This window comes from Hyperolius riggenbachi, chromosome 9 (assembly GCF_040937935.1).
Source record: "Hyperolius riggenbachi isolate aHypRig1 chromosome 9, aHypRig1.pri, whole genome shotgun sequence".
NCBI lineage: Eukaryota > Metazoa > Chordata > Amphibia > Anura > Hyperoliidae > Hyperolius > Hyperolius riggenbachi.
This window is the reverse complement of record NC_090654.1, coordinates 197,896,669-197,910,625: the sequence shown is the minus strand read 5'-3', so window position 1 is coordinate 197,910,625 and position 13,957 is coordinate 197,896,669. Positions and strand designations below refer to the sequence as shown.

At 44.1% G+C, this 13,957-nt stretch overlaps 2 protein-coding genes across 11 annotated transcripts in view; one reads left to right on the top strand and one right to left on the bottom strand.

Moving 5' to 3' along the window:
* The window catches only part of STRN3 (striatin 3), a 128,191-nt gene extending 119,474 nt beyond the window's left edge, over nt 1–8,717 (bottom strand). For 4 of the 8 annotated variants that reach the window (XM_068253868.1, XM_068253869.1, XM_068253870.1 and 1 more), the window contains exon 1: nt 8,228–8,717. In XM_068253868.1, coding sequence (XP_068109969.1) covers nt 8,228–8,440 — 213 coding nt within the window. In that variant the 5' untranslated portion in view covers nt 8,441–8,717. The remainder of the gene's footprint in view (nt 1–8,227) is intronic. The other 4 variants (XM_068253873.1, XM_068253871.1, XM_068253875.1 and 1 more) reach the window with 2 other exon arrangements.
* A 9-nt stretch (nt 8,718–8,726) lies between these two features.
* The window catches only part of AP4S1 (adaptor related protein complex 4 subunit sigma 1), a 69,306-nt gene continuing 64,075 nt past the window's right edge, over nt 8,727–13,957 (top strand). For 2 of the 3 annotated variants that reach the window (XM_068253877.1, XM_068253876.1), the window contains exon 1: nt 8,727–8,827. The gene's annotated coding sequence lies outside the window, so the exon portion shown is untranslated. Of the gene's footprint in view, nt 8,865–13,957 lie in introns of all 3 variants that reach the window. The other variant, XM_068253878.1, reaches the window with a different exon arrangement.

Here is a 13,957-nt window from a genome sequence, read left to right as displayed (position 1 = left end):
GGATCCAGCCCATCAGCATCAGAGACTGCCGCATCGCTGGATCACAGTAGTGAGTTCCTGACAGAAATAATATAATAAAAGGTTAGAGTATACTGTAAGTATTAATGTAGAGAACTCAAGTCTTTTTGTATTTTTTTTACAACCTAATAAATAAATGAAAATGGTGAAGTAAGTTTTGCACCAGACAAAGGTTTACAAATTTAGTAAGCAGGTAAGTAAGATAACCTGCATACTTAGTCTGGATAACGAAGGGTCTAATGCATGAAGCAGCTTTTTTAAAACTCGCTGAAAACCTTAGCAACAGTAGTACTCACTACTATCTCACTAACCGCTGACATCAAGCAAGGCAGTTTGTCCAATGACACACATCAAAGAATATGGACAGGTGAGAGAAAACAAAGTAATCACAAATATGTCAGTATAATTCACCTTGTTTAAATAAGTCTATGACTTTATAAGGAATATTTTCTTTGCAAGGGTTAAGGGCACTTTTGAAAGTTTCATACAGTAAAATCCCATTATAGTACACTTTAAGGGGCCTGGCCAAGTATACACCAGAATTGGTCATACATTGCAGTGTTCTCCCCAGAAATTTTTTTCCAGCCGGGTGGCATGCAAGATTAGCCGGGTGACATGAAAAATTAGCCGGGTGGGGCGAGATGAGAGAATGCAGGGCCGGTGCTTTTGTGAGCAACTCTTCTTACAGCATAGGAGGAGGTGAGCCGATGACATCAGGATGCTCCCCAAAACTAGCCGGGTGGAACACCCGGCTAAAAGAGCCTGGGGAGAACACTGCATTGCAAATTCATTCAGGCGCATGGTTGGGACCTGTGTTTTCAATAGCCAGAGATTTACTATATCAAAGGTTACTATGAGATTCTACTGTATCAAAAAAGGGAAGTTAAACTGTTAAGTTAGCAAATTTATTTTGTTTTGTCTGTGGGTTGTTTCAAAACTTTCCACTGTGCTCTACTAGAAATGTTCAAATGTAGCTTGATTCTATAGGAAAAATCAGCAGTTATTCACTGATGACTACTGTATGCCCAAGGAGACATCATCACATGTTTGACTTATATAGCGCCAGCATCTTCCGTGAAGCAGTACAATAGAAGATGTAAATTGCAGTCAGTTAGGCTCAGTTCCCATCTGCAACAGTGTAGTGTCCTGCACCAATGATCCGCTATGGTCCAGATGCATTACCTCCATAAGTTACAAGTTATTGCGGAATGCACAGAAGTGTGGCCCGCTAACCGCAATGGATCCGCCGCAGGCTGACAATGTGAATAGCTCCTATATATAAAATAGGAGCCATTTACTGTTGGATTTCTGATGAGCTGAGAATGGACAAAAACTGCATTCTCAGCTCAAGTGGAAGCACAACCTAACAAGGCAATGAGTTACAGATAAAAGACAATTGAACAGGGCAGCTAATGCATAGAACATATAGGTGAAAATTTGACCACTTTACACAGCAGTAACAAGTAAGGGGAAAGAAATCCCTGCCCAATTGAGCTTACAGTCTAAAGGTGCCAATACATCTAGCAATGTATAGGCAGATTCGATTAAGAGACAAATCTCTCTGATTGAATCTGATCAGAGAATGATCTGTTGGCTGCCCATACACCGCAGACAAATCCTGTTCGATTTCAGCATGAAATTTCTCGGTTATATGCCTTGTGACACCGCCTCCCCAAAAGTTTTGCATGTACCCTGGTGCCAGTGCATCAACCTGTCCGCCGTTCTTCTGCATTGGTGCTCCACGTGGCTGTCAGCGTTTTAGTACATGGGGAGCATGCATGACGTCACACACGCTCCCCAAGTCCTATATGCCAGTAGGCATATAGGACCCGAATGCGTAAGCATGGCGGATGCTAGCGGGTGGAGTGACAGGCAAAGTATTTAAATGCACGGGCACACAACATTTTGGAGGGACAGTGGGCGTAGGTTTTGCAACTCACAACATTATTTGCCGTTACCAACGTGCACCCAGTCAACCACATTGGCGCGAGAATTCACAGCATGTCCGATGGATACATTCCAATTTTGCCCTGAAATTGGTCGAATCATTGAATGGGCATGCAGTGGCTGCACCAACTTTCATCTGATAATAACTGGCCCGCAAATCTATCTATCTATCTATCTATCTATCTATCTATCTATCTATCTATCTAGCCACCTTAAGGGGTACAACAACAGGTGGGGAAAGCTGTGTACAAAGTGGTAGTAGGGTGGTTAATGTAAAGTTAAGTGTCTTAGGTGAGATTATATGCTTGCCTGAAGAGTGTTTTCAAGCAGCACATCAAGTCGATATCAGATTGGAAAAAAATGTAGGTCTCTTCAAAGATTCATTTTATACATCTTTTCATAATCCAATCTTTTGTAAGCCCTCATACATATTGGCAAGTACTGGCTGATGTCGAATTAGTAATTATAACTAGTCAAAATCAAAAAGTGGGGTTCCTCCCAATGTGTCAAAAATGTATAAACCTTTATAGAGTCAGATAAAGCCAACAGCATTTTTTTGACATTTCGGATGCAAAATGGTCTTCGTACAAGTCCATGTTCAAGAATGTAACATTTAAAATCTTAAAACCACACCTCCACCATCAACGAGCTTAGAGAGACACACCTAAAGGGAGGTCTCATGTTGTGAAAGCGAAGGCACACAAACCATCATAAAGACAGAAAATATAAAGAAATAACATGACAAGGAAAGACATGCCAAAACAATCCCACTTATGTACAGAAACACTAGAAGCATTACTAGTCATAGCAGGATAGGATAAGTAATTACTTGTCATAGTGGAATCAAATACATTGTTAAGTGATATGTCATATCCTATGGTTTTGATGACTCATAGTCCACTTTGTACGGTGTGTTACTTTGGTTTATCTTTGATCAATAAAACGTTTGATTTTAAAAAAGAAAACAAAAAAAAACCACACAACACCACAGAATGAACAGATCGGCTATAAGCTGAAAAAGTACACAAGCCATTCCTGATGCCTATTGCACCATAGTAACAGTTGCTGAAACAGTGGATTAGCAGTTGTGTGATGGAAGTCAGGGATAAAACCCCTCGCCGGTTTTTCATATAGATCCCTTGTCACCCTGGGTGTGTGGCATCAATCCGCAGTACTCTCCCCTGCTGCACACCTTATCCCAAGGGAGATGCAATTTTATGGAGACTTGCACAGTTCAAACGATGCGACAGAAGCATCAAATCCTGATGCAAAGTCTACAGCGCATGATTTGTGCCTTTCTCATGGATCATGCAGTAATGCAAGTCACTGAGGGGCAGGCTTTTGCATATGACCATATACAAAACTACATGTAGAGCATAAATATATAAATAAATGGATAAACAACCTAGGGGAAAAAAAAAAAATCGCACTTAATTACCAACTGAAAAGACTTGTGGGTCAAGGACTACCCTATATAACAGAATAAATAGATGATCCAACTAAACAAGTCCTGAACAATCTATCATTTTATTGGGGACATAACCCATAAAAACTTCAAAAACAAAAATGCAACCAGAGATAACCGTCTTTTCAGTTGGTAATCAAGTTTTGCATATGACCCTGTCGCTGAACCGTGGCACAGGGTCATATGAAGCCTCATTTCTGTGGTGCGCACACATCCAGTATAAAACTAATCCAAGCAAAGTCTGCAACATCTTTAAAGGTGGCCATACACTGGTCGATTTGCCATCAGATTCGACCAAAAGATAGATCCCTCTCTGATCGAATCTGATCAGAGAGGGATCGTATGGCCTCCTTTACTGCAAACAGATTGTGAATCGATTTCAGCCTGAAACCGCTCACAATCTGTGGAGCTGCCGCTGCTGCCCCCCCCCCCCCCCCCCCGCCCCGCATACATTACCTGCTCCGCCGGCGCGAGTCCCCTGGCCCACCGCTGTCTTCTCCGCCTGGTCCCGGCATCTTCTCCGCATCTGCTCCCGGCTGGCATCCACGTATAACTTTCTGTCACTCCAGTGACCAAGGAAGTTCAAATAGAGCACCCTCTATTTGTACTTCCGCTGTCACTGCAGTGACACAGGAAGTTATGCCGGATGCCGGGATGCGGAAGCTGATGCAGAGAAGATGCCGGGACCAGGCGGAGAAGACAGCGGTGGACCAGGGGACTTGCGCCGGCGGAGCAGGTAATGTATTACCGCTGTATTGCGTTGGGTATTCGAACGCCGCTATCGACGCACTCCCGACCCACCGGCGACCGAAAAAAATCTTCCGCACGGATGGATCGACGGGAGTCGACGGGAACGATGGATTTCGGACGGAAATCCATCGTTCTGTCAGCGGTGTGCGCCACGATTTCACGGCCGTTTCGATCACTGATCGAAACGGCCGTATTTCGGCGGGAAAATCGTTAGGTGTATGGGCCCCTTAATGTTGTCCACTGTTCTGCAGCTCTGGAAAACCTTTGTAAACCAGTCCCTTTGTCTCTAGGACTTTCTCAGGGCAAGGAGTGAAAATACCATAAGTTTGTTTGTGCACAGTTAAAACAGTTTAAAAGTAATGCCAAACAGAATGCTCATTATGCATAAATGACAAGGTTAATCATTTTGTTGCTACAGCTTAGAAAACCTGATTAAACAGAAAGTTGTGGCAAAAGGGATAACCATTTGCCAAAAAGCTAGTTGCAGTTTAAATTCATGCTAACCACCCCTAAAATTCAGTTTAATTTTGGTTAATTCTAGACTTACATTGCAACAATCTGAGCATAAGATTTAGGGAATGTGTGCATAGACCACAGTAAGGACACACCAAAAAAAAATAATAAATGAACACATTGCTTATGCTACAGTTGTGCTGCATTCATACGGCGGTTGTAGATTTCCAAATGCTGCAAGCATTGAACATGTTTCAGAGCTAGCTCACAATGCTCAGTTGCTTTGCAGAATATCAACTTACTACCCATACAATTCTATGGGGCTGTTCACAGTACTGTGTTTTAACTGATCATGTTATTCTTACTCGCTGCATGCAGTCTATGTCCAGTATCCAATGCAGTTCACACACATTTTTAACATGTGCGTTATGCAACTGACCACTGCGAAGCCATTTGGTAAACAGCAGTGAAAGGAAGGGTCAACTTTGGCTGGGTGGACTGTCTACTCTGCACAGCCCTTACACTGCCTTTCCAGGTGACACCTACGTACACTGCCACCAGAAGAGCATTCATTAAGTTCATTGAAATAACAGCAGTGCTGAATGTAAATACCACCTAAAGTGTTTATATTGTTATTCATTCTAAATAACTATTTTAGTGTAATGATTCTGTCAATTTAAAGAGACTAACAATTTTCAGCCTTATTTCTTCTATCCTATAAGTTCATATACCTGTTCTAATGTGGTCTGTCTTACTGCAGCCTTTCCTAGTTGCACAGTGGCTGTATTATCTGTTATATAATCTAATCTTTCCTCTGACGGCTTTGTCGGACTCAGGCAAGAATGTGCTGCTCTGTTTGCAATAGGATAGAAGCTATACACACCCTCTCCACACCCCCTGCAGGCTCTGTAGGAGTCACAGACTGAGCTCCTCTCAGCCTATCACATGCCATGACTTGTTTGTAAACACTGCCTAAAACTGGCAATTACAAGCCAGGATTGCAGCAGGGAGTGGCAGAAACAGAACAGAGGGGCCCAGGAGAACATAATGAATGGAATGGTATGCTTCTTATTGTAAGAATTTTAGAGTACAAATTATCTTTAAAGGGAAGGTTCAGGGACAGTTGGTAAAAAATAAAAATCCGAATCCACTTACCTGGGGCTTCCTCCAGCCCGTGGCAGGCAGGAGGTGCCCTCGGCGCCGCTCCGCAGGCTCCCGGTGGCCGACCCGACCTGGCCAGGCCGGCGGCCAGGTCGGGCCTCTTCTGCGCTCCATTGTGCGTTCCACGCCGGCGCGCTGACGTCATCGGACGTCCTCCGGGCTGTACTGCGCAGGATCGGACGTCCTCCGGGGTGTACTGTGCAGGCTCAGTAGTTCTGAGCCTGCGCAGTACAGCCCGGAGGACGTCCGATGACGTCAGCGCTGTGGAATGTGTACAAAAATCACCTGACTCCTCAGTTTATGAAATCAACGACTCCAACTCCGACTCCGGGTGGCCAAAATTGCCCCGACTCAGACTCCTCGACTCCAACTCCACAGCCCTGCTCCCAAACTGTTTAACTTAATTCCGTAATAAAAAAGCCCCAAAAAATAATTTAAAAATGTTTTACGGTCGTTCCATAAAGTGTCAAATTCTATCATATCAGTTTCCTACAATTATTGTGCAGCTGCATTTTGAGACAAGGACGGACACTAAATCAATCAGGTTCTACTTGCAATACTTCTTCCATAGTGCCATCACTTGTAGCAGATTTCATAACATTGATATACAGTAAGAATACCAGACAATCTATTGATTCAGCCAAAATCAAGTAAAAATGTTCAGTAATTGAGATTCAAAATTAATGAGAACTATGGTCAATATGGCTAAAAATAACAATATATGTTTATCATGAAGTACAAAAACCATATATAGAATTGATCAAGTCCAACAGATTTTTACTGAAATCTCATCAGAGCTTATGCGGCTGTCAAATGCAATTATCACTGCTTCCTGACTCGTATTTTTTTTTTTATTTATCTATATGTCATGAGTGGCACTGACCAGTTATCTTGCATAGTGGAAGCTTGATAACAGAAGATGATAACATGTCAAAACAGCAGATCTGAAGAGTGGATTTTTGTCAATACTGGCTTGCACAGTAGTATTGAGCAAAGAATTCTCCCAACAGCAAATATTTACTGATACAGAAAGTAAAAACTGAATTAGCAAATGAAAACCACTAGCCCACAGCTATATAAATGAACTAGGTCACAGCTAAACAATCAACTAACTAGTAGTTTTCTAGGATTGTGGGTATATACAGGCTGGGAGAATTTTCTGCTCTATCGGATTGCTGAGTTGGAGAAGGAGTAGACCACAGCTCCACAGTTTGGCAATCCAAAGCACAAACGACAGAATTATGAATCTAAACAAAAATGTTATACATATTACGTCAATATGGGCACCAGCATGTTTCTTATGGAGGTTTTAGTGAAGCAAAGAATAGGTGCTTATTAAAGGGGAATTCTGAGTAAAAGGTAAACAAGTTGCTCATTTACCATCTCTTGTATTTGCCTATATACACTTCTGAAAGAATAAACAAAAGCACACTGTTTTGGCATCAACACAATAATTAAAGGAATTTATGGGCTGGACAAGAGAACTACAAATGGACATGCCCCGTGTAACAGCTAGAGATGCTATATTTAGTTTTTTTTTCCCTTCTACATAAACTGGAATTTGCAGGGGTTGAACTGGGACTTTGTTCCAGCTAAATAAAGTCTGCAGAGTTCATGTTTAACTTGTTAATTATGATTACTATAGAATAGAAAATAGCCATAATGTACATCTACAACTACTCAACACTAGGCATCCTAATATAATGTAACCCTGTACCCAAAGGACAACTGGTAAAGCAGGCAGCATACATTCCTTCTAGTAGCCTAACAGTATATTGAAGTGGGACAAAAATTAGAATGTCACAATGACATTAAAAACTTGTATTAGAGGAAGTAAAGCAGGCACAATTCCTTTATTTTCAGTTGGGCACAATGATTCAGTGGTATATGGTGGGGGTGACAAATTGCAGCCTGTCTGCTGTTTCACAAGAACGCTTGCTTCGTCATATACAAATAGCCTCTTAAAGGGACAGATACAAGATGAATGGATTGCTGTCTGAAAGGACATTACCTAAACCCTTGGTCAGCCAGCCCACTCCTGGAAGCATCTAGTGCCACAAGACCCTGCCTTTCTCTTTGACATTAAAAACTACTTAAAGATATACCTAAGCGCAATTCATTTATATTAAGACCATAGAAATACAGATAACTAGAAGACGTCAGGAATGTGAGATGGGATTTTCTATTTCCTAGAGTTCCCCTTTAGCTTTAGGAAACAGAGAAGGCTACAGGACACAGTGATGGAATTCCCTGCTGCATGGGTCAGTGGGGGCTGTCAGAGCCTGGCAGGAAAGGAGGGTACAGTGGTCTGGGACGCAGACAAAAATGAAGTGACCACACAGTGCAGGCTCAGAAGTGCCCATGCATGTTGCCCACACTGCTCCCCAAGATGGCCTCCAGAGTGAGCAGACCAGGCCCAGCTTCCTGTCTCACCTGCAGCTCGGCCCTCTCCACCTCCCAGTGCGCTCTCTCCATCTCGAAGCGGGCCCACTCATGCTGGATGTAGTGCAGGATTCCCGGGATGGTGTATTGCAGCGGCCGCCCAGGGAGCTCGCAGCCGGCCTCTGAGGCTGGGCTCTGCCCGGGACCCCCGGCTTGGGGCCTGGCTGTGGCAGCCATTCCCACCACCGCCGCCTGATCCTCCATCTAGCCCCAGCCGCGTCTCCGCTGCTTCGGCCGCAGTCACGTGAGGAAGCAGCTCCGGTGGGCAATGGGGAGGGGGGACGGCCTCGGTACCCGGGAGACAGAACTTGTCCGCTCTATAACCTCCGCCCAATCACATCACTGACGGCCGCCATCTTCCACACATCCCCCCGGGCCCGGTGACTTCCGCGGGGCACTCTGGGTAACCGGCCTCGTTCGCCGCCTCCCGCTTGACAGCGTCAATGCGCACGCGCGAGACCCGTGAACTGACGTCACAAAGGCAACATGTGTCACGTGACTCTGCTCCGCCTTCGACTGTCTCGTGACGCAGCGGTTTCTAATGAGGTCACTGTCCGGGGCCTTTCCTGTGCTCTTCCGGCACCAAACACGGTAACGTATTAGCTGACGTGCGCGTGGCTTTTGCAAGGTGAGCACGGGGGACAGCAAGGCATACTGAGGAATTATCCCATCCGTAGAATTGTCCCACCTGAGGTTAGGCAGTCATCTGAAGGGGTATCAGTGTAGGCTGGGCTCATTCATAATGTTCTGTTCTGTTCCTGTCCTGTATCCGTTTTGTATGAGTTTTCTTTGGCTGGGTTCACACAAGGTTGTGTTCCCACTTGAGCAGATTCGGTGCAAGTGATAACTATCTGTACAGTGCCTGTCCTGTCAGATTTCGATGCGGTTTTTATGGCTAGATTCACACAAAAAGGTGTACAGTTTTGTATTGGTTTTGTATGCTGGGTTCACACATAGAAAGTGTATTCTTCCATTCTTGTCATGTTAAACTGAAACTGAGGCATAACTCACAGAACTGGTTGCAAAACTGTACACCTTAGGGCCTGTACACACTGTTGCGCTTTTAAAATTGCATGCTTTTTTTAATCGCAAGGTCTTTTGAAGAATCATGAAAATCGTGAAGACCTGTACACACCGGTGTGATGCAATTTTTCTATTCTCATGAAGGCTTTGTGATTTAAAAAAATCGCATGCTGTTTTAAAAAACGCTGTGCAAGCGCAGCAGTGTGCAGGCCCTTAATGTATGAACCTAGCCATAGAAAACTATTATGAAACTGACAGGACCGGAATGGTATTGTACAGATTCGTGTGTGAAACCACAGACCAGATCATACAAAAGTTTTATACATACCTGGGACTTCCTCCAGCCCCATCCACACTTTTTTTTTAATTCTAAATCCCACATATATTTCAAGTAATTACTAGCATATAGCAATACAAAGGCTTTTTTAAAAATTTTCATTTGTGTGAAGACAAAATGACAGAGTTCTCACTTTAGGCATTACTATGGAGGGCTGTGAGGCCCCCCCCCCCCCCCACACACACACACACACTGATCGCTCCCACACAGCCGTCCTCAGCCTTCTCTAGCTCCGCTACCGGGTCCTGTAACTTCAGCCAGTTGAGGCCAGTCTGATGCAAGAGAAGTGCGCACGCTATTTATCTCTCTGGCAGCCGCCTGGAGACTTGGACGCAGGATACAGCTGATATATGGCTTTCCCTGCTCTTGCACAAGTCCCGTTAATTACTATTACTCCTCCAGGTCGACATGGATGGTGGGGAATGACGTAATTCGGCTGCCAGCTATTGCTGATGGCCCAATGACAGTATATTAAAAGTAACTTTAGCTCCATCTTCTGACGGCACCGAAGTTACTCACTGTGTACCGTTATAGCCCTAATTCCTATTACGGTGGCTCCGACTACACACAACTCTCCTGTGCTGTATTCGACATGTTCGCTCTATACGGGCCTTGCCAGTACAGCTTTGCCTATGCGGCCCTGTCAGTACGTACCAGTCTGTGCCCCTCCAGGCTGTCTCTTAGGCTGCACACACCAGCACTTCGGTACTTATCCAGCGTTCTTGACCAGTGCTTCGGCACTTATCCAGCTAATCTCCGTCCAGCCTATTCCACCCAGCCTGTCCCTTCCTGTCCGCCCTTTCCAGCCCGTCCTTTCCAGTCGGGCCCATTCAGCCCATCCTGTCCAGTTACTCCCGTCCGTCTTGTCCAGTCCTTCCTTTGTTGCCCGCCCATTCCATCCGCACTTTCCTGTTCAGTTATGTTTGTCAGTCCGTCCTGAACATACTCCTTCTCACATCGGCAAGGTTCCCCTTCTTTTCTTCCCATCACTGGTACGGTAGTCCTGGGGGTTGTTACCTGGCGAGCACCAGGCAGCTAAGTAGTCCGCCACCCTTTAGGGGAGACAGCACATCATCCCTTGCGGTGTGCGCTGGTGAAGACCTGTTCTTGCTTAGACCCCACACCCTGGGACTGCTCGCATTTGGAACCAGTGTCAAGATCAATAGATCCCTGACAGATTTCTGTTTATTAATTACAATACAATTACATATTATCATGTTTCTATCAAATTAAACACAATTGCACACACATAGGCAGTGAAATGCCTCTCAAACTCTCACAACTGCTCACTGCTGCCTGGTAACTGCTCACTGCTGCCTGGCAACTGCTTGCTGAGCACACAGTTCAGCTGCCTGTGGAAAAGAGGCCTAAACGTAGCCGTACACCATACAATGTTTTTAAATATCTTTTTCAATTCAAGAGTTGCAATCAATTTTTCTGACTGATTGTAACATTTCAAAAATCTGACCAATGTACCACACACGTTCAATTTTTCCCAAATTATGGAAAAAATGATTGAAAAAAAAGTTGCTTGGGTCTGTATATCAAGTAATTGACAATCTGCCACACATCAGAACAATCCAACACTCCCGATCTTCGTTTATCGAATGGGAAATTTGCTCAGATTTCTTGAACAAATGAAAAAAAAAGCTTTTGATTTTTTTTGGGACAACCGACTGTAATTATCGAATTGGTGTAGAATTGGATCTTTTAATTGTATGGTGTGTGGCCACCTTTAGAGTAGTTACTGAAATTTAGTATCGGGAGTTAAATTCCACTTCAATCTTTCAAAAATAATAAGTATATAAAATGTGTGATAAGAGCTAAGCTTATCTTAAAGAGACTCCGTAACAAAAATTGCATCCTGTTTTTTATCATCCTATATAATCCACAAGACAAGAAAAAAATCGGCACAAGATGAAGCTCTGGCAGGTTGGGAGCGGCAGGTGCAGAGTGCCACTGTGCCTCCAGTAGATAATATATCAAATTACAGAGGAGAGAAGAAGCTTCCGGGTACCAGTGTGCATAGCCAAGTCACCTTTTATTCAAAGCTCCCAACACCTTCAAGACATATATGCATAAACCTGACAGCTGTTTCGCAGGATAACCTGCTTCTTCAGAGGCAGCAAATACACTATCTCCTCTGTAATTTTTTATCATCCTACAAGTTCCAAAAGCTATTCTAATGTGTTCTGGCTTACTGCAGCACTTTGTACTATCACAGTCTCTGTAATAAATCAATGTATCTTTCCCCTGTCAGACTTGTCGGCCTGTGTCTGGAAGGCTGCCAAGTTCTTCAGTGTTGTGGTTCTGCTATGCACTCCCCCCTCCAGGCCCCTCTATGCACACTGCCTGTGTGTTATTTAGATTAGAGCAGCTTCTCTCTTATCTTTTACAAGCTGCATAAATCGTCCTCTGAGCTGGCTGGGCTTTCACATACTGAAGAATTACATACAGGCAGAGCTGTCTGCAGGAAGAAACAAGCAGCCTGAAACTTCAGTGCATGAGAACAGGGGGAAAGAAACACACAAATGATCTCTTGAGATTCAAAAGGAATGCTGTATACAGCCTGCTTGTGTATGGATGTATTTTCTATGTGTGGACATACTGTACATCAACCTACTTCCTGTTTTGGTGGCCATTTTGTTTGTTTATAAACAAACTTTTTAAAACTGTTTTTAACCACTTTTAATGCGGCGGGGAGCGGCGAAATTGTGACAGAGGGTAATAGGAGATGTCCCCTAACGCACTGGTATGTTTACTTTTGTGCGATTTTAACAATACAGATTCTCTTTAAAGCTTTCAACATAAAAACCTATAATGCAATGTAAACTTTTGAGGATATCTGGGAGTAAATTATGTAAATGTTAAATCCAAAGTGGACAGTTTATGATTTCGGAGAAACTATAGTATATTAAAATATGCTCACAAATGCTTCTCACAAGTCTAGCACTCTTAGGCCTTGTTCACATTATAAATCGCCAGCGCATGCGATTTCCCTATATCTTCCATTGAGCCAAAGCACTCAGAGAATGGTACATGTATCGCATTTGCGATTTCAGATACATCAGAACTCTCACATGTGAACACTCTTATAGGAAAACATTGCACAAGCACTTTTATGGCGATTTCTAAAATCACCAGCGCTTAAAACAAAATGTGCAAACCCTTATAGTGTGAACGAGCCCTTAGGGCTCGTTTCCATACTGCACGCTTTCAGGCGTGTTTATGAAAACGCAATTGCAGGGACAGCAGACGGCATAGACTGCACTGTCTATTGTTTCCATTAATACACTGCGATTCACTTTTGAATTGCAGCGATGGGTTGCCTCCATTTCAGGGGGATTGTGCCTACTATCCCTTTCAGTATAATGAATGGGATCACAAGCTCCGCCCCCGGTAGTGACGTGCAATGCAGACCCGTGCGGCTTTGCGTTACATGGAAACTAGCCCTAAAATATATGTACGTCCTGATTTGGAAATGCCACATTTATCATACTTCTATACATTGAACACTAAGGCCAAACTAGGACCTACTTTTTTTTTTTTTTTTTTTTTTTTTTTTTTTTTTATTTTAAATAGATCCCGAAGCGGTTCATGGGGGTGTGGGGGGGATGGAAGGTGGGGTGGTAGGCAGATGGTTCACACGGGCATGTTTTCTGCCTCATGACATGCCTCTGTCCCCCCCCCCCCCCCCCTCACCGCCGATCTCTGAACCCCCCCCCACCACCACCACCACCACCGTCATGCTCTAGCCTCCTGAGATTAGTGAGAATATTTGTCGCTATATCTGAGGTAAACCTAGGGGAGAGGGATTCCCTGTGTAAAATGACTGCCAGAGTTGTTCCTGCAGGGTTTCCAGAGCTACCATTCCGCAGCTCTCTCTCCCTGGCTGCTCATCCTGCCGCTCCCCCGCCTCCCTGCACGCTATGAGACCCACAGTGTCTCCATTCAGCGTCATGACTCAGAGGTCACAAAAGTGAAAGTGGGCCAGTGCGGCCCTCAGGAGCTGCGGTTCTTGCGGCTACCTGATCTGCACAGCCCCCCCGGATCAGGTAGCCTACATTTTTGTTTTGTTAAATCTATGAGCCCACCTCGGGCTTTCTCTAAGTATTTATATAGTGCCGACATATTCCGCAGTGCTGTACAGAGTACAGTGGCTTGCAAAAGTATTCGACCCCCTTGAAGTTTTCCACATTTTGTCACATTACTGCCACAAACATGAATCAATTTTATTGGAATTCCACGTGAAAGACCAATACAAAGTGGTGTACATGTGAGACGTGGAAAGAAAATCCTACATGATTCCAAACATTTTTTACAAATCAATAACTGCAAAGTGGGGTGTTCGTAATTATTCA